General features: G+C 37.6%; 1 protein-coding gene across 1 annotated transcript; it reads right to left on the minus strand.

Moving 5' to 3' along the window:
* Positions 1 to 884: 884 nt before the first annotated feature.
* On the minus strand, positions 885 to 19,185 carry LOC308563591 (vomeronasal type-2 receptor 26-like; the record flags this gene model as incomplete). Its single annotated transcript, XM_081150797.1, has 5 exons — positions 885 to 1,798; positions 3,011 to 3,134; positions 14,628 to 15,434; positions 16,332 to 16,623; positions 19,160 to 19,185. The coding sequence occupies 5 exons, from the start codon at positions 19,183 to 19,185 to the stop codon at positions 885 to 887; spliced, it is 2,163 nt and encodes a 720-aa protein (XP_081006923.1).
* Positions 19,186 to 24,237: the final 5,052 nt, after the last annotated feature.

Genomic DNA, 24,237 nt, shown 5'->3' on the forward strand with positions numbered 1-24,237 from the left:
AACAAAGGATCCCTAACTCTTTGAGACAGCATGGTGGGACCTGGAGAGTATTACGCTAAGTGAAATCAGACAGTCAGAGAAAGACAAGTGTCCCATGGTCTTACTCATATGTGGAATCTAATGAGCAAAATAAACCAATGAACAAAATAGATCCAGAGACATAGAAGCATGGAACAGACTGATGAATCTCAGAGGGAAGGCTGGAGTGGGGTGGGTGGAGAGAGATTAACATAAGAATTTATATACATATATGCATAACTCACAGACACAGACAATAGTGGAGTGAAGGCCTGGGGGGAGGGGTACAGGGTGGAAGGGATCAATGGGGAAAAAAGGGAACATATGTAATACTTTCAACAATAATGATAAATTTAAAAATATATTAAATCCTTATATCCCTCAATTAAGATATATAAGTTCAGATGAATTTTATGATTTTATATTTGTTTGTCAGAAGAAAGCACATAAAAATATGATAATAAGTCCTAATAAAAATTATAAATCTGTGTGCTGTGTCAATGATTAGAAAAAAGATAGAAAATGAAATTTGATAAGTGAAGGATTGCTTCAATACTTTTTGTTTAAGACTAGTGTCTAGGTCAAAATAGTAGATAAAGGTAAAGAAAAAAAGGGTTACTATGCATATAATGAAGGACTAAACTTAACAATAGATTTAATCTAAATTGAACACATCAAAGTTAATATTTATATTCACAAAACTTGATGATGCGTTATTGACATTTCACTCGATTACTATATGGTTGCAAGATGAAGGACTAATAAGCCAGGATTAAATATGACAATATAGCATTGTATGATCTGCATGCAAAAGATGTGGTTTATTTTTATGTTTATCTTTTTTTTTCAGAGACAGAGATAAATATTCATAAATGCGAAAATTTGGTCTTTTCTCTTAAGCCTTGCAGGGTATTCCTATCTGGCCTTATTAAAATAATATAACATTTGGGAGCAAAGATACAGCCTAGTATCCCAGCACTGGAAGTCAGGATGGAGAATATCTCCACAGCCACCATGACCTTCCCCTTGGAGCTATGGTACACAGGTAGGAAGGTAATCCAAACACTACAGAACATCAGCATGCTGAAGGTCAAAAACTTGGCTTCATTGAAGGTGTCAGGCAGGTTCCTGGCCAGGAAAGCCAAGATGAAGCTCACTAGGGCCAAAGAGCCCATGAATCCCAGGGCACAGTAGAAGGCAATGACAGAGCCTTTATTGCACTCGATGATGAGGTGTCCATACTCAGAGTGCGCATCAATATCAATGAATGGAGGGGCGATTCCAAGCCAAATTCCAGAGAGAGTTGCTTGGATAAAGAAGCAGATGAAAATGACTGAGCTAGATATTCTTGATCCCCAAAACCACCTAGTCTTTCTCCCTGGTGTTGTGGCTTTGAAGGCCAAAAGTACAGTGATAGTTTTTGCTAATATGGTTGAAACAACCACAGTGAACATGATTCCAAATATTATCTGTCGGAGGATACAGGTGGCTGTGTTGGGTCGGCCAATGAAGAGTAAGGAGCAGAGGAAACACAGGAAGAGGGAGATGAGGAGAATGTAGCTGAGAGTCCTGTTATTGGCCTTAACTATGGGGGTGTGTCTGTGCTTCACAAAGACCCCAAGAACCACAACTGTGAGGACAGAAAAGCAAAGAGCTACGCTGGCCAGTGCTGTCCCCAGTGGATCTTCATAAGCCAGGAAGGTTACAGCCTTTGGGAGGCAGTGATTCCTCCCACTGTTTGGATACTGGTCATCTGGGCATTTTGTACAATCATCAGAATCTGGGGGGAAAAAGAGCAGAGACTCATTGCCTAAGGATCTGCAGTGCTTCCTTTTTGCACAGAACTGAAAAATGATCGTTTTTGCCAATTTAGGTCACACTTTTGCTCCATACTCAAAAAACTTTCAGGATGCTGTGAATGCACTAATTCCAGTTTAGCCATGTCCATACGTTTCTTATTTTTTGTATGGAAATATGATTTCTTCTCATCTTTGACATAGAAGTTTGTACTATAATTATTTTTTGGCAGTGAAACTATTATACTCTTTAAGAAATTTCAAATATCTATTTTCCAGGCTATACCCTAAAAGCATTAATTTTACACAGGAGCTTTAAGTGTTTCTGGTATAAATGTTGTAATGACCATGACATAAACGCATTTTTACATAAGCATCTCAAACTCTCATTAGATTGCCCATGAGATATTAAGTTGCACTGCTAAAAACCACGATCTTTCACTTCTCACAAAAAACAAATCTATTAGTGAATTCTATTGCCTCTCCCATCAAAATATTTTCTGATATCAATTATTTCTTATCATTTCCACTTTTCATATCTGATCCAAAATACTTTGTATCTTTAACTGAATTATGGTAATATAGTGAACTGACTTCCTGCCTTCAAATCCCCTCCCCTTCAATTACTTGGCAGGGAACAGGCAGCCGTTCTTTAAATATCAAGTCAGATCACTTACCTGCCATACTCCAAGCCTTCCGATCGCTTCTAATTACACGCAAAGTCAAAACCTACATATCTTCCTAAACCCCAGATTTCACCTCCTACCACAATAGCTCTGAACTGCATCTTCCAACCACCCACACCAACCGGCTTGCTTTACTTTCAACTACACAAACTCCTGTCCCCGGCCCTTGGTACTTCTGCTGCTTCCACCTTGGAGTCTCTTCCTCCAGAATACAGCAAGACTCATGGCTGCCTGCTCGCTTTAGTGAGGAGTTAGCAAAAATGTCACGTCCTCTGTGGTTTCAGCCCAGGTGCCCCATGCAAGCAGCTTTTTGTCTGTCACACAATCCCATCACACCCTGGATACAAGGGTAATGGGTTATACTAATTATAATGTTAAAAAGGGGATCAAATGGATGATTAAGTGAAGGAAGGAGTGACATTTTGTGAGCCAAACCCAAACTCTAACCAACTTTTACGTTAGTGAGGAAAATGAAGAGCAGATTGAGAGGAATCTGTTGTTGACTCTCACCTGTCATATTGGAAATCTCACCCCCTGGGCACGTGATACAGTTAAAACAACATACAGCTTTTTCTTCCTGTGGGGTTTTCCTAAATCCTGGACCACAGCTTGTGCTACACACAGAGAGGGGAGCCTGAAGAAAATAAAGTGATGATAGATGTTGCTAATACATTTAGCATAGATGACTTATATAGTTTCTGTAGATTAATAATGTTATCTTAGTTGGAATATTTTAATAACGTATAATACCTTTTAGAAATATCTAAAATATGAATACTGAAAATTAAAATTAAGTAGACACATAAATACTGTTTTTGATACAAATAAAATCATATTTCTGTATAAAAGGCAAGTATCTAAGTAATCAAATTATGTCTCCATAAAATTAATGAGCCAGGTGATTAAAAGCCATATATTAATTGCACAAGAAATCTATAATGATGTTATCTTTAGTACTACAGGAACAACACTGGGCATTCAGAAAATCTTGGTGTGTTGTGTTTTCTTTTTCACCTCATGGTTACCTCATTTTTGTGATGCAAGTATTTAAGATCTAATATATTGTGGTGAAAATACTTAAGATCTAAGCAAATATTTAACATCTAACCTCTTAGTAAACTTTACAACATAGTATTGTTAACTACAGCCACCTTGCTGTACATTGGATCCCCAGAAATTCTTTGTCTCATAACTGAGATTTTACACTTTGGCCAAAATCTTCCCATTTCCCCAACTACCTAGCTTTTGATAACCACCAATTTACACACTTTTTCTATGAGTTTTAAATTCCACATAAAAGTGAGATCATACAGTATTTGTCTTTCTTTGACTTATTTCACTTAGTATGATACTCTAAAGTTGCATCCATGTTGTCATAAATAACAGGATTTTCTTCCTCTTTATGATGAAATAATGTTCCAATATATATAAAATATTATATATACACATATATATATTCACATGGGGGTTAACATATCTCTTTGAAATGGTGGACTTATTTTCTTCAGATATATACCCTAGAAGCGGACAGCTGGATGATAATGTAGTTGTATTTTTAATTTCTTAAGAAAGCTCAGTAGTGCTTTCCATGGTGTCTGTACTAGCTTACAGTCCTACCAACAGCATACAAGGGCTTCCTTTCCTCGCCAGCACGGTTATCTCTTGTCGTCTTTGTGACAGCCATAGTAACAGGTGTGAGGTGATATCTCTTTCTGGTTTGACTTGTATTTCCCTGGTGATTAGTGATGTTGGGTACCTTTCTACGTACCTCACAGTCATTTGTTTGTCTTCTTTGGTAAAATATCTATTTAGTTCTTTTGCCTTTTTTTTAAATTCTCACCTAAGGACAAGCTCTCACCAGTTTTAGAGAGAGGAGGGGAGGAAGGAAGAGGGAGGGAAAGAGAAAAACATCGACATGAGAGTGAAACACTGATCGGTTGCCTCCCGCACATGCTCTGACCAAGGATCGAACCCCCAACCTGGGTATGTGCCCTGACCCAGAATCACACCCACGACCCTTTGGTGCACCAGACCACACTCCAACCAACTGAGTCACAATGGCCAGCGTGGTCCCTTTGCCCATTTTTAATTAAAATTTTTTTTTGTCATTAGGTTGTATCAGTTCCTTCTATAATTTAAATATTAATCCTTTATTGGATTCTTGTTTTTAAAGTAGTTTCTCCCGTTCCATAAGTTGCCTTTTAATTTCATTAGTTGTTTCTTTTGCTTTGCATAAATTTTCTAGTTTGGTGTAATTATACTTATTTATTTTGGGCTTTGTTGCTGGTGCTTTTGGGGTTAAATCTAAAAAATCATTGCCAAGACCGATGTCAAAGAGCTTTTCCCCTAAATTTTCTTCTAGGAAAACTGCCAACAGAAATATTGTCTGCCAACACCCACATACTCATTGCTCCTATCTGCCTTCTTTTCCATTCCTGGCTGATCTACCCCAGTGAGCTCTGTGAGGCTACATGGCCGTGGGCTTTCCTGGAGGTCCTCCAGAATGCAGAGAAAGCTGGATGTCCACCTCGAGTTCCCCTTTCCCACAGGAGAAACGGTAGTTTTGCGGGAGGTGTTCCTCTAATTGCAGTACTGTACTGGCCTGAGGAAGGGAAGATGTAGTCAAAGTTAATCCTTGCTAATAAATTAATGGTTATTCTTCTAATGTGATTGTGTGTGTGTGTGTGTGTGTGTGTGTGTGTGTGTGTGTGTGGTTCAAGAGGTGCTTCAGCCTCACTCCCAGGTCCTGGGATTTTTATTACAGCCTCTTGTCTGTGGATAGTTGTAGCTAATTTTTCTGTGAGAGAGACTGAAGCCAGTGACCATCTATTTCATCACCTTGCTGACCTCAGGACATCTTGTTTTAAAAACTAGCTTAGACTTTTTTTACTGGCAATAATTAAATCATATATTCAAAACATGAGACACCTAGAAATGATAGAAAAATACAACAAGAGCTTACATAACATAGCCTAGGTCCAATAATGTAAGAGAAGCCCCACAGCAAAAGGATGGAAAGAGGAAGGAAGGAAGGAAGGAAGGAAGGAAGGAAGGAAGGAAGGAAGGAAGGGAGGGAGGGAGGGAGGGAGGAGGAAGGGAGGGAGGGAGGAGGAAGGAAAGGAGGGAGGAGGAAGGGAAGGAGGAAGGGAGGGAGGGAGGGAGGAGGAAGGGAGGGAGGAAGGAGGAAGGGAAGGAGGGAGGAGGAAGGGAAGGAGGAAGGGAGGGAGGGAGGGAGCAGAAGGAAGGAGGAAGGGAGGGAGGGAGGGAGCAGAAGGAAGGAGGAAGGGAGGGAGGGAAGGAGCAGAAGCCTAGGACATAAGCTGATCCAAAGTTATAACCATCTTGACATGTACCAACTAAGTTAATCAGGAAACTTAGATTTTAGTGTCCAAATTGAGGAGACAGAGGACAGGCCTTGGGCTTGATCAATGTGGAGGTGAAAGTGAGATATGTAAATCATAGATCTAAAACTATCAAAGGGCTGCATTCCTTGGTAAGTAATGTTCTAGAAGAACATTATCCTTCCAGCAGAGATAAATGGCAAGATACATTTTCAGTCTTAATTTAGAGTCTGGATGGCAAAGGAGAAGAATTTCTTTTCTCAGGAGTATTTATTCACAAACTTGCCTTTGCACTGGTGTTCAATTAAATTTTAATGCATTTTTATAGTCAAGGAAAACCACACGTGTGCAAATTGAATGTTCTTTGATTATTAGCATCTTAAATGCTTGGTTGATACACAGGCAAATGCATTGAAGGGATTATCCCTAAAGGTATTTCTGAACCATCAATGAAACAGCACTGAAACTGATGCAAAACAGATCTCCCTCCCTCATGATGAAACAGCACTATAACCAAGGAGCAGAAGAGACAACAAATGAAAGAGTAAGGTCCACACTCACTGTAGCCCTCGCAGTTTTCAGAAACAGAATATAACATGTGCAGGCTAAAGGTCTTTCAGGAGTGGGCCTGGCCGGGGGGCTCATACGGTTGCTTGGAACATCACCCCACACACCAAAAGGCTGCGGGTTCGATCCCCAGGGGGGCATATGTGGGGAGCAACCAATCGATGTTTCTCTCTCACGTGGATGTTTTGTTTGTTCTCTCTCTCCCTTCCTCTCTAAAAATCAGTGAAAATGTGAGGATTAAAAGAAAAAAAGTGAAAAGAATGTCTTAAAGAAATCTTTAAGGAAATAAAATAAGATATTGAAATCATAAGCAGGAATTGGGAGATTATCAAAATCAACCAGGAAGATTTTAAAAGAAATGAAAAATATAACTATTCATATTATAATTATGACACGAGTTACCGAACATATAAAGAGTCATAGAAATATCTTTAGAAATAGTAACATGGGTAATTTTTGTATAATTTAGATACAGAGATCACATAATGTACTAATAAATGGTGACTATGGGCTAAATGTTGAGACATATAGGTACAATTGAAATATTTAAATTAAATTGGTGACTATTTCACTAGTTGAACTCCACAGAATAATAAGATTAAGCATCTGTCCTGACTTGCACACATGCCAATTCAAACATTAATTGTAGAGTTGAACCATAAGAACATATAGCCAAATCTACTTCCATGATGATAAATATTACTATAACTCCCTCATGACTAAAAAAATTATTTAGACATAATTTAAGAAATAATGTAAGCAATTGCAGCAACACAATAAACACAACTGATCTAATAATCATACAGACAACTCTGATTCCCCGTTAGTAACTATTGTTTCTCCTGAAGAACTCATGGGCCATTTAACAAAACTGAGCATTTACTGGCTAAAAAGTAAAATTCTTTTATTTACAATGTAAATTAGTAATCAATAATAAAAATTCAAACCCATATGAATTCATAAAGTTAAATACATTTTCAAATAAATCATGCATCAGGTAAAACTAAAATATTTAAATACAAAATAATAAACCCATATAAAATTTTAGAGTACATATAAATGAACCCAAGAAGACATATAAAATTTAAAAATAAACAGCGATTTAAACTAGAGTTAGTTTCTAACAATAGAGTCATAAAATACACAGGAGAACCACATGGTTTTATACCTAAATAATAAAAAATATTTAAGAAATAGTTTAAGTCATTTAATAAATAAGAAAAAGAATAAATATATGTCAACTAAATATAAGAAACTAGTAGAATTTTGATAACAAAACAAATTATAGAATGGGAAAGAAATATTGGAGGCCATTTCCACTTAAGAATATGGATGTTAATACCCTAAATAAATATTGACTGTATACTATAATGTTTTAAAAATACACCATGGCTGAGAGGCAGGAATTAACAGATGGAACATAGGGTAATTTTAGGGGAGTGAAACTATTCTGTCTGATATTGTAATGGTGGATACATGTCATCATAAATTTGTCAGAACCCATTAAACTGTACAACACAAAGAAAGAGCTCTAACTTAAACTGTAGATTTCAGTTAATAATAATATATGAATATTAGTTAATGATTTGTCACTAATGTACCTCACTAATGAGAGATGTTGATAATAGGGGAAATGACTGAGGGGAGAACAGTGGAGACATACACAAACTCTGTACTTCCTGCTCAATACTTTTAAAACTAAAACTGCTCTAAAAGTAGATTTTATTAATAAAGCAGTGGTGCATTTACACAAAAAGAAGGAATTCTTACCTTTTGTAACAGCAGGATGGACCTAGAGGATATTATGCTAAGTGAAATAAGCCAGTCAGAGAAAGGCAAATACCATATGATTTCACTTATATGTGGAATCTAATGAACAAAATAAAGAAACAAGCAAAATAGAAACAGAGTCATAGATACAGAGAACAGACAGACAGCTTTCAGGAGGTAGGGGGTTAGGGAGGCTGGGTGAAAAAGGTGAAAACATTAAGCAGTACAAATGGGTAACTGCAGAAAAGCCACAGAGATGTGGATTGCAGCATAATGTGGAGATAACAGGGTAGGGGGCCAGATGGGTGCTTGGGGTAGCAGCGGCACCACTCTGTAGATTGCATGGTTTTCCAGCCATTTTACTGTACATCTGAAACTGGTGTGGAATGGTATTGAATGTAAACTGTGATTGAAAAATAAAAAAAATAAAATAAAAAATACATCTTCATCAATTTTAGTTAATTCCAGGAAAGCAAGGATAAGCTAATAATAAATAAATAAATTTATAGGCCATATTAACAAGTCATTGAAGACAATCACATGGGTTTCTTTCATAGATACAAAAATTGTAATTTATAAAAGAATTTAAAAGCAACCTAATAATGGAAGGGAGTGATCAGAAATATACAGAAAATAATGATAAAATACAAAATTATTTCATTTAAAGGAGTATGATTAAGCAAAGATAATAATTATCAGCACTTACATTCAACTTTAAGTAAAGTCCCTAGACAATTCATAAATGTTAAAAAAACAAAAATTTGAAATGAAATATACAAACATTTATATTCATAGATAGCATTGACTACAGAAAACCAAGTCATTCTGAGTTGCTAGAGTAAAATGATAAAAATTGTAAAAATAAAATAAAAAATTTGAGAATCTATACAGTATTGTGATTAAAATCATGGATTATGAGAGACTTCTTTGGTTCAAATTGTGACTGTATCACTAATTGTGTAATTGTGAGTAATTACTTCACCTTTCTTTGCAATCCATCTCTCATGTAAACAATACAAATAATAGTGTCATTTGCCTCATAGGATTGTTCTGAATAACCTATTTAATTTTCATAAAGTCATTAAAACAAGGTATGACACACAATAGATGCTTTATAATGGTTTGCTATTATTGTTATTATTCTCATATAGTTTAATAAGTCTTCTTTTCTTGTATAATGGACAATCATTGAGAAATAGTAAATAAGAAGAGACATGAGATGTGTGATATGCATAAAACTGTAGAGAATCCAGTGGGATGAAATTATTTTCATGAAACAAGTCTAGTCTGGTATCTATATTCAGTAAAAATGCCATCTTTAAAACTATGACTAACCTCTTCAAATCCGATGGCCCAGTCTATTATTTCCTCGTGTATAGTTAACTCTTGACCATGTGGAGCCTGGGGGACGAATTTTCCTACCTTCATCAGATGTTGGAGACCAGAAGGCAAATTACAATAGTTCAGAATGTCATATTGAGCAACAGAGTTTCTATTTTCATCCAGGGTCACTTGGTCTCCAATACTGTTGGTAAATTGAATGACTCTCAGTGGTTGGTGAAGCTAAAATGGATGTAGTAAAGAGTAATTTTAAAAAAATTATTTGGTAACCAAAAAATTTATATAAAGAAAGAAAAGGAAAAAAATTTTAAACCTTTTGATTCTGAGATTTTTTTGAATGCATGACCTTGGGGAAATCTCTTATCCCCCATAGCCACAAGTGCAAAATGTGCACAATTACTCCCTCTTGATCAAACTAAATGTCAATATTAACAAAAAGCATGCATATATTTATGTGATTATATAATTAAATATTAACTGGAATTTCATCATTCCCTCATTGTTGAGAACAAAAAGCCTAAATTTAATGTCACATTTGATGTAGAGAAAGAAAATGTGATTTTAAATTCTTGGTGACCAATTTACTGGCAGTGGGTCTTAAGAATCTTACTCAAGAGCGAGAAACAAGATGGTGGTGTAGGGAACAGCTGCACCTGCCATCTCCCACAACCACATCAAAGTCACAAATAAATACAGAACCACCCTCACTCAGAGCCTCCTGAAATCCAGCTGCACAGAAGCCCCACAACCAGGGACTGAAGAAGAACCGAGACCCGTGGGAAGGGCGGAGACACGTGCTGCGGGCCCATACCTGGTGCCGCGGTTGAAACTCGGGAGGGAATCTCGGCGGAGAGGGTTTCCTGGAGGAGGGAGGGGTCCCAGCCCCACATCGGGCCCCTAGGCCAGGGCTCCAGGGCCAGGAAGAGATGTCCCCACAACTCAGGGTTGTAAAACCAGCGGGGACTGTCCCTGAGGGTCTCGGAGGCTGCGGGAGCCCCAGCAGCTCCCCTTAAAGGGCGGCGCGTGGACTCACTTGGATGCTCCCTCTGAGCCCAGAGCCGGGCAGCAGCTTGAAAGGACCTGGGACACTCGGGGAGGAACTAACCTGCCTGAGATCCGGACGAGAACTGGAGGGACCACTTCCTCCCAGGCAGAAGAGCCAGCAGAGGCCATGGCTCCTTTGGTGAGTCCTCCCTGCACACAGCGGCAGGCAGGTGCCATGTTTGAATCGCCAGCACTTGACTCACGCCTTTGGCCCCGCCCCGTGATTCCCGGAGGCCCCGCCCCTCCCCACCTGCAGGCTCATCCAGGCCATTTCCAGGGGCTTTTCTATACAAGTGGCCTCTCAAGTCTCATGCTTAGGACTTTCCTAAAATCTCTCAAATAAGCAGCAGCTGGCCCCACAAGGCTTGATAAGTGGCCCCAAGCCTGGCACTAGCAGCAGCCCGCATTGACTCATAGCTGGGCCTCTCCTGGACAACGCAAAGCCCAGCACAAGTAGCTGCCAATTATGGTTTGCTGTGTAGCTCATGCTGGGTGGCCCTGGGCAAGGCACTGGCATAGGCTGACTTTGTACCTCCCGGGAGGCCCCAGAGACAGTGCACCTGGTGGTCAGACTCGACCACGCTGGATTATAACCCTACCACATCCACGAGTGACACTCAAGGGGCGCACTTGGTGAACACCAAAGCTCCACTGAAGTAAATCCTGATCCATAAGGTTGTCTTTAGCACAGCAGATCTTTGGCTGTATTTGCAGCTGGTCCTCACAGCTGATTGGCCTGGGGGTCAGTTCCTCCCAGGGACGCCAACAGCAACCAAGGCTTAACTACAACAGGACAGTGCACACAGCCCACACAGGGGAACACCTAGAAGGCCCAGCTCAGGGTGAGTGGGGAGGCTGAGTCACTGGACCCTATAGGAAACCTACTAAACAAAGCCATTCTAAAAATTCCAGAAGACATAGCAGCTCTACCTATTACACAGAAACAAACACCTGGAAGCAGCCAAAATGTGGAGGCAAAGATACATGTCACAAAGAAAAGAACAGAAGAAATCTCTAGAAGAGGAATGAAATGAAATAGATCCAAGCAAGCTAACAGATACAGAGTTCAGAATTTTGTTTATAAGAATGTTTAAGCAGATGGTTAGGGAAATAATTGAGAAAATTGATAGTATAATAAAGTACCAACTTGAAATAAACGCTACAGGAACTGAAATGAAGAATAATTTACATGGAATAAACAGTAGAGTACAGGACACTGAGAATCAAATCAGCAATTTGGAACACGAGGAAACAAAAAACACCCAACCAGAAGAGCAACAAGAAAAAAGAATACAGAAATATGAAGATACTATAAGGAGCCTCTGGGATAACTTGAAGAGGCCCAACATTCGTATTATTGGGATGCCAGAAGGGGAAGAAAGAGGCCAAGGAATTGAAAACCTATTTGAAAAAATAATGACAGAAAACTTCCCCTACCTGGGGAAAGAAATCGACTTACAAGTCCAGGAAGCACAGAGGGTCCCAAACAAGAGGAACCCAAAGAGGCCCACAGCAAGACACATCATAATTAAAATGCCAAAGGTTAAAGACAAAGAGAGAATCTTAAATGCAGCAAGAGAAAAGCAATTAGTTACCTACAAGGGAGCACCCATACGACTGTCAGCTGATTTCTCAAAAGAAACTTTGCAGGCCAGAAGGGAGTGGCAAGAAATATTCAAAGTGATGAAAAACATGGAACTACAACCAAGATTGCTCTACCCAGCAAAGCTATCATTTAGAATTGAAGGTCAAATAAAGAGCTTCACAGATAAGAGAAAGCTAAAGGAGTTCATCACCACCAGACCAGCACTACAGGAAAAGTTGAAGGGTCTTCTTTAAGAAGAAGCTATTGAACAAAGAAATCTGACAAACTAAATAGATCCAAAGATACTGACGCATGCAACAGACGATCATATTTCAGAGGAAAGAGGGAAGGGGGGTGGAGAGTGGAAAGAGATTAACCAAAGAAGTTATATGCATAACCCATGGACACAGTTAATAATGGAATGAAGCCTGGGAAGGTGGGGGGAGCGAAGTGGAGGGGATCAATTGAGGGGGGAAAAGGGACACCTGTAATTCTCTCAACAATAAAGATAAATTAAAAAAAAAAAAAGAATCTTACTCAACTTTCCTGAACATGAGATTTTCTCATATGTAAAATAGAAATAGCAATTGATATCTCTAAGTTTATTTTGAATTAAAAGAGACATTATAGTCAGTATAGAGATGGCTGGGGAAAAAGTAAAAGCTCAAAACTAATTTTTTTCCTTCAAAACAATGAAACTAGACCACCAACTTACACCATACACAAGAATAAACTCAAAATGGATAAAATATTTAAATGTAATTCATGAAATCATAAAAATCCTGGAAGAAAATATAGGCAGTGAAATCTCAGACATCTCTGGAAGCAACATTTTGGCCAATATATCTCCTAGGACGAGAGAAATAAAGAAAAAAAAATAAACAAATATGATAACATTAAACTAAAAGCTTCTGCACAGCAAAAGAAACCAACAACAAAATGAAAATGGAACACAATATATGGGAGAACATATTTGCCAATGATACATCTGATAAGGGGCTAATTTCCAAAATATATATAAAGAATCACACAATTCAACAAAAGGAAGACAATTCAATTAAAAAATGGGCAAAGGACTTGAATAAACATTTTTCCAAAAAGGACATATAGATGGCCAATAAGCATATGAAAAAATGCTCAATGTCATTAAAAATCAGAGAGATACAAATTAAAATCACAGTGAGATATTTCCTCATACCTGCCAGAATGGCTAATATCAATAAATCAACAAACAACAAGTGCTGGCAAGGATGTGGAGAAAAGGGAGCCCTAGTGTACCATGGTGAAAATGCAGACTGGTACAACCACTGTGGAAAACAGTATGGAGGTTCCTCAAAAAATAAAAAATAGAACTGCCTTTTGACCCAGTGGTCCCACTTCTGGGAATATATCCTAAGAAACCTGAAACACCAATCAGAAAGAATATATGCACGCCTATGTTCATAGCAGCATTATTTACAGTAGCTAAGATCTGGAAATAGCCCAAGCGCTCATCAGCAGATGAGTGGATAAAAAGCTGTGGTATATTTACAACATGGAATACTACACAGCCTTAAAAAAGGAACCTTACCCTTGCAACAACATGGCTGGACCTTGAGAATATTAGGCTAAGTGAAATAAGCCTGGCAGAGAAAGACAAATACCATATGATTTTACTTATATGTGGACGCTAATGAACAAAATAAACTGATGAACAAAATAGAACCAGAGGCATGGATACAAGGGACAGACTGACAGAGGTCAGAAGGGAAGGGGTTGGGAGACTGGATGAAAGAAAGTGAAGGAGTCGGGCCGGGCGTGGCTCAGTGGTTAAGGGTCGACCTAGGATCCAGGCAATCAGGGTTCGATTCCCGGTCAGGGCACATGCCCGGGTTGCGGGCTGCAGCCGATCAATGACTCTCTCATCATTGATGTTTCTATCTCTCTCTCTCCCTCTCCTTTCCTCTCTCTGAAATCAATAAAGATACATTTAAAAAAAAAAGAAAAGAAAGTGAAGGAATTAACCAAAGAACATATATGCATAGCCCATGGACACAGACAAGTGTGATAATGACCAGAGGGACGGGTAGAGGAGATAAAATGAGGTCATCTGCAATTGTGTTAACATTAAAAATAAAGAAAAAAAGAAAAGAGAAAAACTGAATTCTTTCTCATGGTCATTTTAGAGAATCAATATGTAGATTTACAGAAATCAGACTGAAAACAAGTGCTGGAAATGTGGAGTAAACATTTCACCCTTAAATAGAATATAACAAGATGTCCTCTAGCCTTAGACACCTTCCATTTGATGACGGTTTCTACGTATACTCACCACAACTGAAATCTCTCAGGAAAGTACACATATTTATATAATTCAGGATATAAAATCAATGTGGTTTTCTGAGTTATTATTAAAGTTTTAACAAAGTCACATCTATGACTGTGTGTTTCAAGAATCTAAAGGCTTCAAGGTCTACAGGGCACTAGTGAACATAATTACCTGCCATTGATAAAATACCAGTGGGTTTGCATTTTCCTCAGATTCCACTTGTGTTTTTAAAAGAAGCACTTCGTGGAGGGCACGGGCCACAGAATACACAGAATCATAGGTAGTCTTAATAAAATCAGATGTACTCATGTCAAAATAATGCAAAGGCACAGAAGCCACTGAAGCATTTAGTGGACAGTCTTCTAGTGTTTCACAGTCAGGACCAGACAAAGAGCAATCAAAGGAATAGCGCCACAGTTTTTTAAGAAAAATGTCTTCTGGATATTTAGAAGGGTTAACTTTCTCAAGAAACTGTCTGAAGCCAGGAATCTCTCTGCTCTGCTTCGATAAAATGAGAGTCCCATGGAAATGATTAAGCAGGAAAACTTCCCCATTTGTGGTGAAATCCCACTGGTAGGTGGTGATCCACACTTTCCAAGTATCCAAACTGTGCATTATCAGAATGGTCAGGGCTGTTAGTGCGTCAGTATCACCGTAGACAACAGTCACATTTATTGATGGGTTATCAATATTGGGCATGGCCACCCAATTTGAAAAGGGAATAAATCTTTCAGCAGTAGACACCTTCTCTGTAAATGCTGCACAGATACCTTCTCTGGCCATGTCTTCTCTCAGTTCCCAGAGGAATTGCTCACCTTTCATGTCATCTGAGACAATCAGTCCTACCCAAGTCCAGCTGAAATGCAGCAATAATTTCACCATACCAAGAGCCAAAGATGAGTCCTTGGGGGACATCTGATACAGAGATGGAAGTAGTTCTTTGTCACTCAGTAAAGGATCAAACAGACCATAACTAATCTGAGAAGGAAAAAAAAATCATCCATTTATGTTCAGAAGAAGGTATTTAAGAGAGAAGAGTACAATAAAATACTCCTAGGAAAAATTCAAAGCTTTAAGTGAATTGCTAGAGGAGTGACCGAGATGGGTAATGGAACAACTCCCAGAGTTTTTCTTGATGAGGGTTTTATTCAGTTCATTAATGAGGAAAGTCTCTGGAAGACAAATTCCTGGTCTATAAAATGGTCATAAATAAAGATACATATATTCAGTTGGGGAAAAACAAGTTAAAATAAAACTTTTATATAAAATAAAATACTAGTTAATATTATATAGGGTAATACAGTTGCAAACTTTGAGATTTCTTCTGCCAAAAAAAGAAAAATCCCAGTTCACAAGATCTTTCTACAAGCTATTATTTAATTCTATAAGGCTGGTAAAAGTCCATTTCTGGTTATCAGTCAAGGGTACAACTTTTAAAAGAATTACATGATAGGAAGTCTTAAAAGGTATACTAGTTAGATAGTAACAGCATAATATTAAATAATAAAGCAATAATTATTTTGCTTTTTTAAAGTTAAATAGAAGGTTTTTTTTCTGGAAAGGGAGGAGATAATTTGCTTACTTAATTCTTTATAATTTATCACCTTAACTTTGTGTGAAATCAATCAGAAAAGTAATTGTTCAGATGCGTAGTTCCCAGAACTGGCATGGCTAAGTCATCAGGCAATGTCTCATTGTGGCCTAAGCTTCCCATGCTGTCTCCTCCTTACTCCAAATAAGCCCTAAGAGCAGAACGGATCTTCTATCATATTTGGGGTTATCAAAGACAGTTCTGAGCTGCATTTTGTTGGTGTGCCTTATAACAACAGAAAAAACAACTATGCAATATCTCTGACCCTCCCCATCCTATCTCACCTGTGGGAATCTGTAGAGTTCCAGTAATGTCCCCAGCTGAAGAACAAATGCTGATGTAATTCCTTCAACAACTGCCACAGATTTGCTCTGACTCTCACAGTTATAATTAGGAATTTCCTCTCTCCCTCCTGACAGCCAAAGCACTGGGCCTGCCAAGGTCCTCTGATGACTGTGGTAGGAGTTGTAGATGTGATATCCCAGAGACACGTTGGGTAAGAGAAGTGGGTTCCTGTTGATCTCCTCGATGGCAAAAATGAAAGCCAAAACATGAATGTAGTGCTTGTACAGAAACCTGCATGGGGAGGAGACCATTAGAAATGCAGATCAAAGCATGTGCCTCTGGGGAAGCTCCTAAGGCAGAAAAATGGGCATTTAGAGGATAGACCCTCGCGCCTCCCATCCAGTGTCCGGTGGTTCCATCTCCTGTCTGACCTGAGTGTGTGGAAATGAGGGATGGGGGCTCAGCAGGCTCTGAATTAGCTGAGTATCAGGCTGATGAATCAGCATCCAAGGAGGATACAATTTTAAAAGCTGAAAATTAAGCATGGGTTGAGTTGAACATAGAATCACTTGGTGGTAAGACTTTAAAGGTATTTGTTCATTTTGTTTATGAAGAAATAACTTTCAAAGGGTAGCTGAGACAGAAACTGAAGTAGGAAGTGAGCGCGAGGTAAGAGAGGATGTTGCGGTAAAAGGTCAGAGTCCATATATGAGATCCTGCAGAGCAAGGGATCAGGCAGGGCAAGCAAGGAGGGAGAACATATTTTGGGGAAAATGACTTCAGAAAACGGGATGTCTAAACATCATTTGGTTTAACCTCATAGGTCAGGAAGATAAACCCAGACTTTAGAGTTCTTAGGAAAGTGGTGGGAGGAGGCCTGCATTGTAAGTGATTCTGAGAAAAGTATGAGGGATGGACGATGACTTTATCTTTGTCTGCAGGTGTCTATCATATAATGAAAATTCTCAAAATATAATGGTCTTAAAAATATTTTGTATTATAAAAACACCTAAAGCAAGGTTGCTGGAGAGCTAAGTTTAATTTTTCCTTCTTTTTTTTTTTACTTTAGGGAGCCTCATTTCAGGTTTTAAATATCTCCCTTTCCAGTAATTGAAGTATATGCATAATTCCAATAAATATTACATAGAATAATAAAAGTATTAAATTATTTTGTTGTTTCTAATTTTTAGTGGAAAAATTAAATTCTGACTATCTTAAAGTGATGGAAATGCTTTAGTGTAATAACTCCCAGGTTCTACGGTAGGCTTAATATTACATAAAATATTACATGTGATATTCTCAAGTTTACTTCTTGGTAAGTATAAATGTTCACACTTTATACACGGTAATAATTCCTGAGAAAGATTATACATAAGACAGAGTCTAAGCCTGAATTTAAAAGCAGTTCCACTGACATCAAAGTTAGTTATATCTTAAAGGTCCTTTGACAGCCTTAGAAGTAACATTTGTTAACTCCCTCCAAAGACCACTAGATTGTGTTTATTAGAAAAGCTAATTTTAAATAGACTTACCACATAAGAGAGAACACAACCTTCCCAAATAGTTAGTAGTTTGTTTCAAAAAGGGAAACATAGGCAGGGTATTTATAGGCTTTTAGAGACTGAGCTATGTGATTTTAAGGAGGGTCTTGCAAGAAACAGAACTAGCCAATACTAACCAGAGTTTATGATGTAACAGCTTTGGATTACTGGACACTGCAAGGCAAGGGTGTGAAGGCATAGCTGTTAAGTAAACTCTTGGTCTTAAGAAGTAAATTTTTCTTTTAGTCCATTATCTTTTTTTTCAGGAGCAGTTATTTCCTGCAACAAACAGTTGTTACTTTGGCTTGTTCTCAGTATTGTTCAGTAAATGTAGGAAAGTACGATTTCTTTCACTATTCTTTAGCACAAAGATGGGAAAATGTGTTTGTCCATAAAGTTTAATAAAGTATAGGTGCTCATAGTATTTTTAACACAAGAATAAGAAATTATTTTGTTTCGTCCTGAGAAAGATACAAGGGTATATTGAGTGTTAAAGTCAAGGACAGAGACCAGCCTTGAAAATTCCCTGGGCAGACAAAATCAGTTTAGTTATACAAACAAATGTTAATTTAGCTTATTTTGCAAGACTGAGGATGGGATACATGGCAGATCACACCAGAATATTCCACTTTGGCATATTGATTAATTTGAAATAAAGATACTTAAGAAACAGCCTGTGCAAAAAGGACAGTAAGGCCTCCTTTGTATACCCTGAAATTAGGAAAGAAATTAGGCATGTGGAAAGAACTCTCCCTTCCTCTCAACAAGAGAAAGTGAGGTATCCTGACTTGCAGAAATAGAGAATTCAGGGCCAATAAAGATGTTTAAACAAATTTTGTTAACAATTCAGCATTTTGCTACCCTAAGCCCAAACTCTTTTGTCATTTTTTTACAAATAATTGTTTCTTTGTCTGAAAGGTATAAAAGCTGCCTACTTTGCTCATGTCTCTGAGCCTCATCCCAAGTTTAAGTGCTCTTAATTTACAATAAATTACAGTATTTATTATTACTTTAGTGATTCATTGGTTTTACTTTGACTATTTATGAATGCCTCCTGGGATTCTATTAATTTCTTAGAGTGGTTCATAGAACATAGGAAAATAGTTTACTTAATTACCAGTTTATTATAAATAGAAATGATAAAGGGTACAGATGAACATTCAGATAGAAGAGATTCATAGGGTGAGGCCGGTAGGAAGGGCGGTGGAGCTTCAAAGCTCTCTCTGGGTAAACCACTCTTCCAGCACATTTAATTCCCCAGCCCCGAAGCTCCCTGAACCCCATACCTTTGGAATTTTTGTGGAGGCTTCATCATGTGAGGATGATCTATCATTAACACATTTTCCAACCCTTCTTCTCTTCCTGGAGGTTAGGGAATGGGGATGAAAGTCCCAAGCTTTTAAGTATGGCTTGGTCTTTTCGGTGACCAGCCCCCATCTAGGTGCCCACCATATATGGCCTCATAAAAACAAAATGTGATCCTATCACCCAGGAAATGCCAAAGGATTTAGAAACCCTGTTTCAGAAACCAGTGCCAAAGCCCAAATATTAGAACAAAACATGCTTTATAGGCCCTGAATGCTCCATATACTCTTACCATGTAGGAAAATACGATGGTTTTAGTATCTCTGTGCCCAAAAACTGGGTGCTGAAAGCAGTACATATTATTTAACAGTAAATATTAACATTTGGAGACTATAGGGTAAAAGTACAAACATGGTTATTTGTTTTAATACATCATTTCCTTAAGTCTAAAATTATTTTTAACAAATGTTGAAAGTAAAAGTTTAAATGCTCAAGTTATTTATATAGCTACCACCTCAAACTCATTTCTATTACACTCTTTTCTAGCCACACTTTGCACACATTAAAAGCCCTCTGTTCTCACTTGTGCCATGTCTTAACCTCTAGTCAGTTCTTGCTCACTCTAACCTATCCACTAAAATAGCTTTGGGTATGATCATGAATGAATATTTGTTGCTCTACAATGGACATTAATTAACATCTGTTCACAAACAACTCATATATATTCACTCTAGACTAAGCCATTCTCATGAAAGTCTGACTCATACATCCAACTGCTTATTTGGCATTAGATGCAACAAGGCAATTTTGTGATTTTTATTTCCCTTCCCCAAATCTATTCTTCTCTGGTGTTCCCAATCAGTATAAATTCAGTTAAATAAGCCACATATAAAGGCAAAATTCTCAACCGTACTTTCTCCCTCATTTTCCCTCCCATACCTAATCCATCCAAACTGTGTCTCCTTGAAATATTTCAAATTCTCCACTTTCCCCACCTCCACTGTCACCACTTAGTCACCATCAACTCCCAATAGGCTTCACGAAATGACTGCCTTACTTGTTTCTGTCACTCTTCATTAACCTCTCAAATTTCCTTTCATAATCAGAACAATCTTTTGAAATCATACAGGTGACTGTAAATCCCTCTTACTTTCTAGATGAACATATCTCGTGGTGTACCATTGCTCTTAAGTAGATATGAGCATATTTAAACCTTTTTACAGTTCCCCTCATGGCTAAGCTCTATTTACCTCTCTAGATTAATTTCTCTTTGGCCTTTGATTTCCACAAACACAGAATTTAATTTATTCAAAATGGCGTTTGCCTTTACACTAAGCAATGTTTGCCTCATTAAATTATGAGGTCTTATTACCATTTCCTCAGGGAAATCTCGCTGGTAGTTGTAAATGATGGAAAACCTGTACCTTTAATTCTGGCATGCATCTGTGGCATAATCTTACCTCCCTTAGAGCAGGTGTTCAACTCATGACTTGCAGTAGTTATGTGAGGGCAGGTCTAAGTGGTTTTCCTCATTGCTCTAAGCCTAGCACTTGGCCTATGGCTTGGCTCATAGAAAATACACATATGTTTGATAAATTAGAAAAAGAACCAAGTGAATAGTGTGAATAAAAAAGGAGTATATAGTGAACCTATATAATAAAGTTCAGTGACTGAAAGTAACCACAGGACGGTCTGACCATAAATCCCCCACTGAACAGGTCAGGGCAGGTATTCACATCCCAGGCCTACAGCTTCCTTAGCAAAGATGAACCTTTCCCCTAAGTGAGCCCTGTCCATAGTTCTTATGCATCTGTTTAAAATGTGGGAGTAATTTTGCTTTCCAGAACCCTCCAAGGCAAATCTCTGGCCCCAGAACACCAGATTCATGAGACCACAAAGTGCCTCACATTACCCTGTTGTCTATTTGCCATCTCTGTGTACTGTAAATGTTAAATGTTAACTACCTTGTGCCCTCCCATGTAAAATACGTTTTTGCATTTTGATTTTTATCCGGTTCTACAGATTTGCCCACTTTGCTTTCTCCCACATCCTTAATTCCCACGGATGGATTTCCTTTAAACTTCCTTCCATTTTCTCCTTTGATTCCCACTGTACAATGTGAGCTGCGAAACTGCCATTCTTTGGAACATTTTCTAATCATTGAGATCTGACTTCTGGGCATGTCTTCAACATTTTAACTCAGAGAAAGTCATAAAAATTTTCTATACATTTGGATATTATTTTGTCAAAAATAGCAAGAAAATAAACAGGGATCTTTTTAAAGAATCCTTGAAGTAGGGTTACCTGGGGCAAGTAAAGCACGTTACTGCCCCCCTTCAACTGCTACGAATCCTCACAGCAGTCACCTTCATACACACACCTCCTGCCTGCTGAAATAGCTTTTCTGAGCAGAGCTGACTATTTTATGAGAGAAAATAAAAACAGGATGGATCAGAGGGAAAAAAATTCATGAGGGCAAGGAATAAAATTCAAATTATAAAAGTACATCAGTAAATTTATCCCAACCCACAATGTAAGAATGAGGGTAAAAAGCATAAAATAGTAAGAGATGAAAGCAGAATACATAGGCCATAACACTAATCAGAAAGATCATTATGGTAAATTTTATGTGTCTACTTGACTGTGTCAATGGATGCCCAGATAACTGGTAAAACATTATTTCTGGGTATCTCTGTGAGGGAGTATCCAGAAAAGATTAACATTTAAGTCAGTAGGCTAAGTAAAGAAGATTGTCCTCACCAATGCAGGGGGGCATCCTCCAATTCATGGGGGAGGGTATAGAACAAACAAACAAACAAAAATAAACACAGGAAAGAGAATATCCTTTCTTGCTTGAGCTGAGACATCCATTTCCTGACTTTGGACATCTGTGCTCCTGGTTCTGGCGCCTCCAGACCCAGGCTTAACCCATTGGCTCCCTCATGCCTTTTGAATTGAACTAGAACTACACCATTGGCTTCCCTCGGCATTCAGCTTACAAACTTAATATCATGGGACTTTTCAGCCTCCTAAATTGTTTGAGCCAGTCCCTCATAGAAAATCTCTTTCTGTGTATCTGTATAAATACTATTGGTTCTGTTTCCCTGAAGAACCCTGACTAATACAAAGACTAAATTAACAAAATAAGACAAAAACATTTAAAGCATAAAATAATTTAGATTATTTTATTTGTCTATTTAAATAAGCCTATCACCCACTCAATAACCATTGAAATAATCAAAGAATTACTGTCTGCTCAAAGCTTCTTTCTATCATTTTGTATCTGCATCCTATGTAGCACATAGATGGTTCTGAATTGGACATCTCTGGTTCCACCACTGATACAGGTCATCCTCATCGCAAGTCACTGCTTTGGAACTAAAGCCCAGGCCACCTGATATGGTGCTGGGTATCCTTGAGCTCTGATACGCCACCTTTGGGCAGTGATAATTACTAAGGCATGTCTCAAACATCACTATCCAAGTTATTAGCCAAGTTTTGAATATAAATTTTTAAATATCTAAATAGCAATTTAGAAAATTGAAACCTGAAACCAAAATGGCTCAATCTGGAAAAGCAAAGATTTGTAATGGTAGATTTCTATTAAATAACTAATCAACTCATTAGGTCCAAAAAGAAAAATCTGTGTTCATTTCAAATGCTGAAAATTATGCATAAAATGCAACGTATCTTTTTTATCAGAAATCAGTCATGTCAGAAGATGCATTTAATTAATATGTAAAAATCGATAGGTACCTCAGACTCAGAACCTTATTCATGTCAACTTGTGCTTGAACGTCTAGAGCTTGCTCTCCTGGTGGGGGGAGTAGTTAGAGAACTCTGGCCTTGGAGAAGCAGAACACTGTCAACTTTAATTACACTCCTCTGCACAGGCGCCTCTGCCTCAGACTCAGTAAGACTCTGGGCCTTAGTGAGCCACTGCCATCGTCAGGGTTGAAGCCAACCCCTAAGGTGTTTGGGATCAGAAAAAAGGGTAGGACTATTTCTGTAGAAACACCTCTCTAGGTTTAGGGAAAAGATTGATAAATATATCCTCACCATAGTCATTTAACATCACTAACATGATGAGATCTTATTATAAAATACATGATTGAGCATAAAAACCAAATATGAAAATGCAAAAATGATTACTCTCTGCAGATGATAAAAGTTTATCATCTTTTATCTGGACCACTCACACCAAACAAACTAAAAGACTACTGAAACTAGTTTCAGTGTTTCATTCAGTGTAGAAATAGTATAGTTTTTAGAAGCATGCTAATAATAAAAATAAAGTTACAGAAAAGCTTTATACAGCAGTATTTATATGTAAGTAAGACGTTAGAATAGCCTAATTTAAAATATTAAGGAAAACCTAATAAACCAGAAAAAACATTTGGATCAGTTTTATTTATGTGTAAAAACTTAAGAAATTTGTAATCAATATTTCAATTTGAATATTTGTTTGATTATCAATAAAGAATGATAAATTTATATGAAAAAATAAAACTGTGATAAAGAATAAAAATGAGAAGGATCTGCCTTCCTAAATACAGAAATTCTAAGGAATAACTAGCTTCAATAAATAAAAGTGTGGCAACAATACCAAAATAGACATATTCATAAAACTGAAGTAAATGCATAGAAGTGGACTAAATGTTTTCTTTTTGATGAATATTGCATTCAAATAAGTTAGGACAGAAGTGGCTTTTATAGAAATGGTATATAGATAAATATATCAAGTTATAACTCTGTCATGTATGTAAGTCAATACAAATTACAGATGAAATAGATATTTGCATAGATATTCTAAAACAAAAAGTAATAGAATAAAACATATGTATCTATTTAGTTAACCTTCAAATGTAAAAGGCTTGATACTGAAGGTAGAAAAAAAGTAAAATGATGAAGAGATGCAGTAATAAAAATGTAATGTTTTACATGTTAGAACATCATAATCAAATTCAAAAGACAATGGCAAAGTGAAGAAATATTCGGTGTGTATGTATTAGACAAATAATTGATATACTTATTATATAAAAAGTAAATAGCAGAAAAC

The sequence above is a fragment of the Miniopterus schreibersii genome (genome assembly GCF_964146895.1).
Source record: "Miniopterus schreibersii genome assembly, chromosome: 11".
In the NCBI taxonomy this organism is placed as follows: Eukaryota; Metazoa; Chordata; class Mammalia; order Chiroptera; family Miniopteridae; genus Miniopterus; species Miniopterus schreibersii.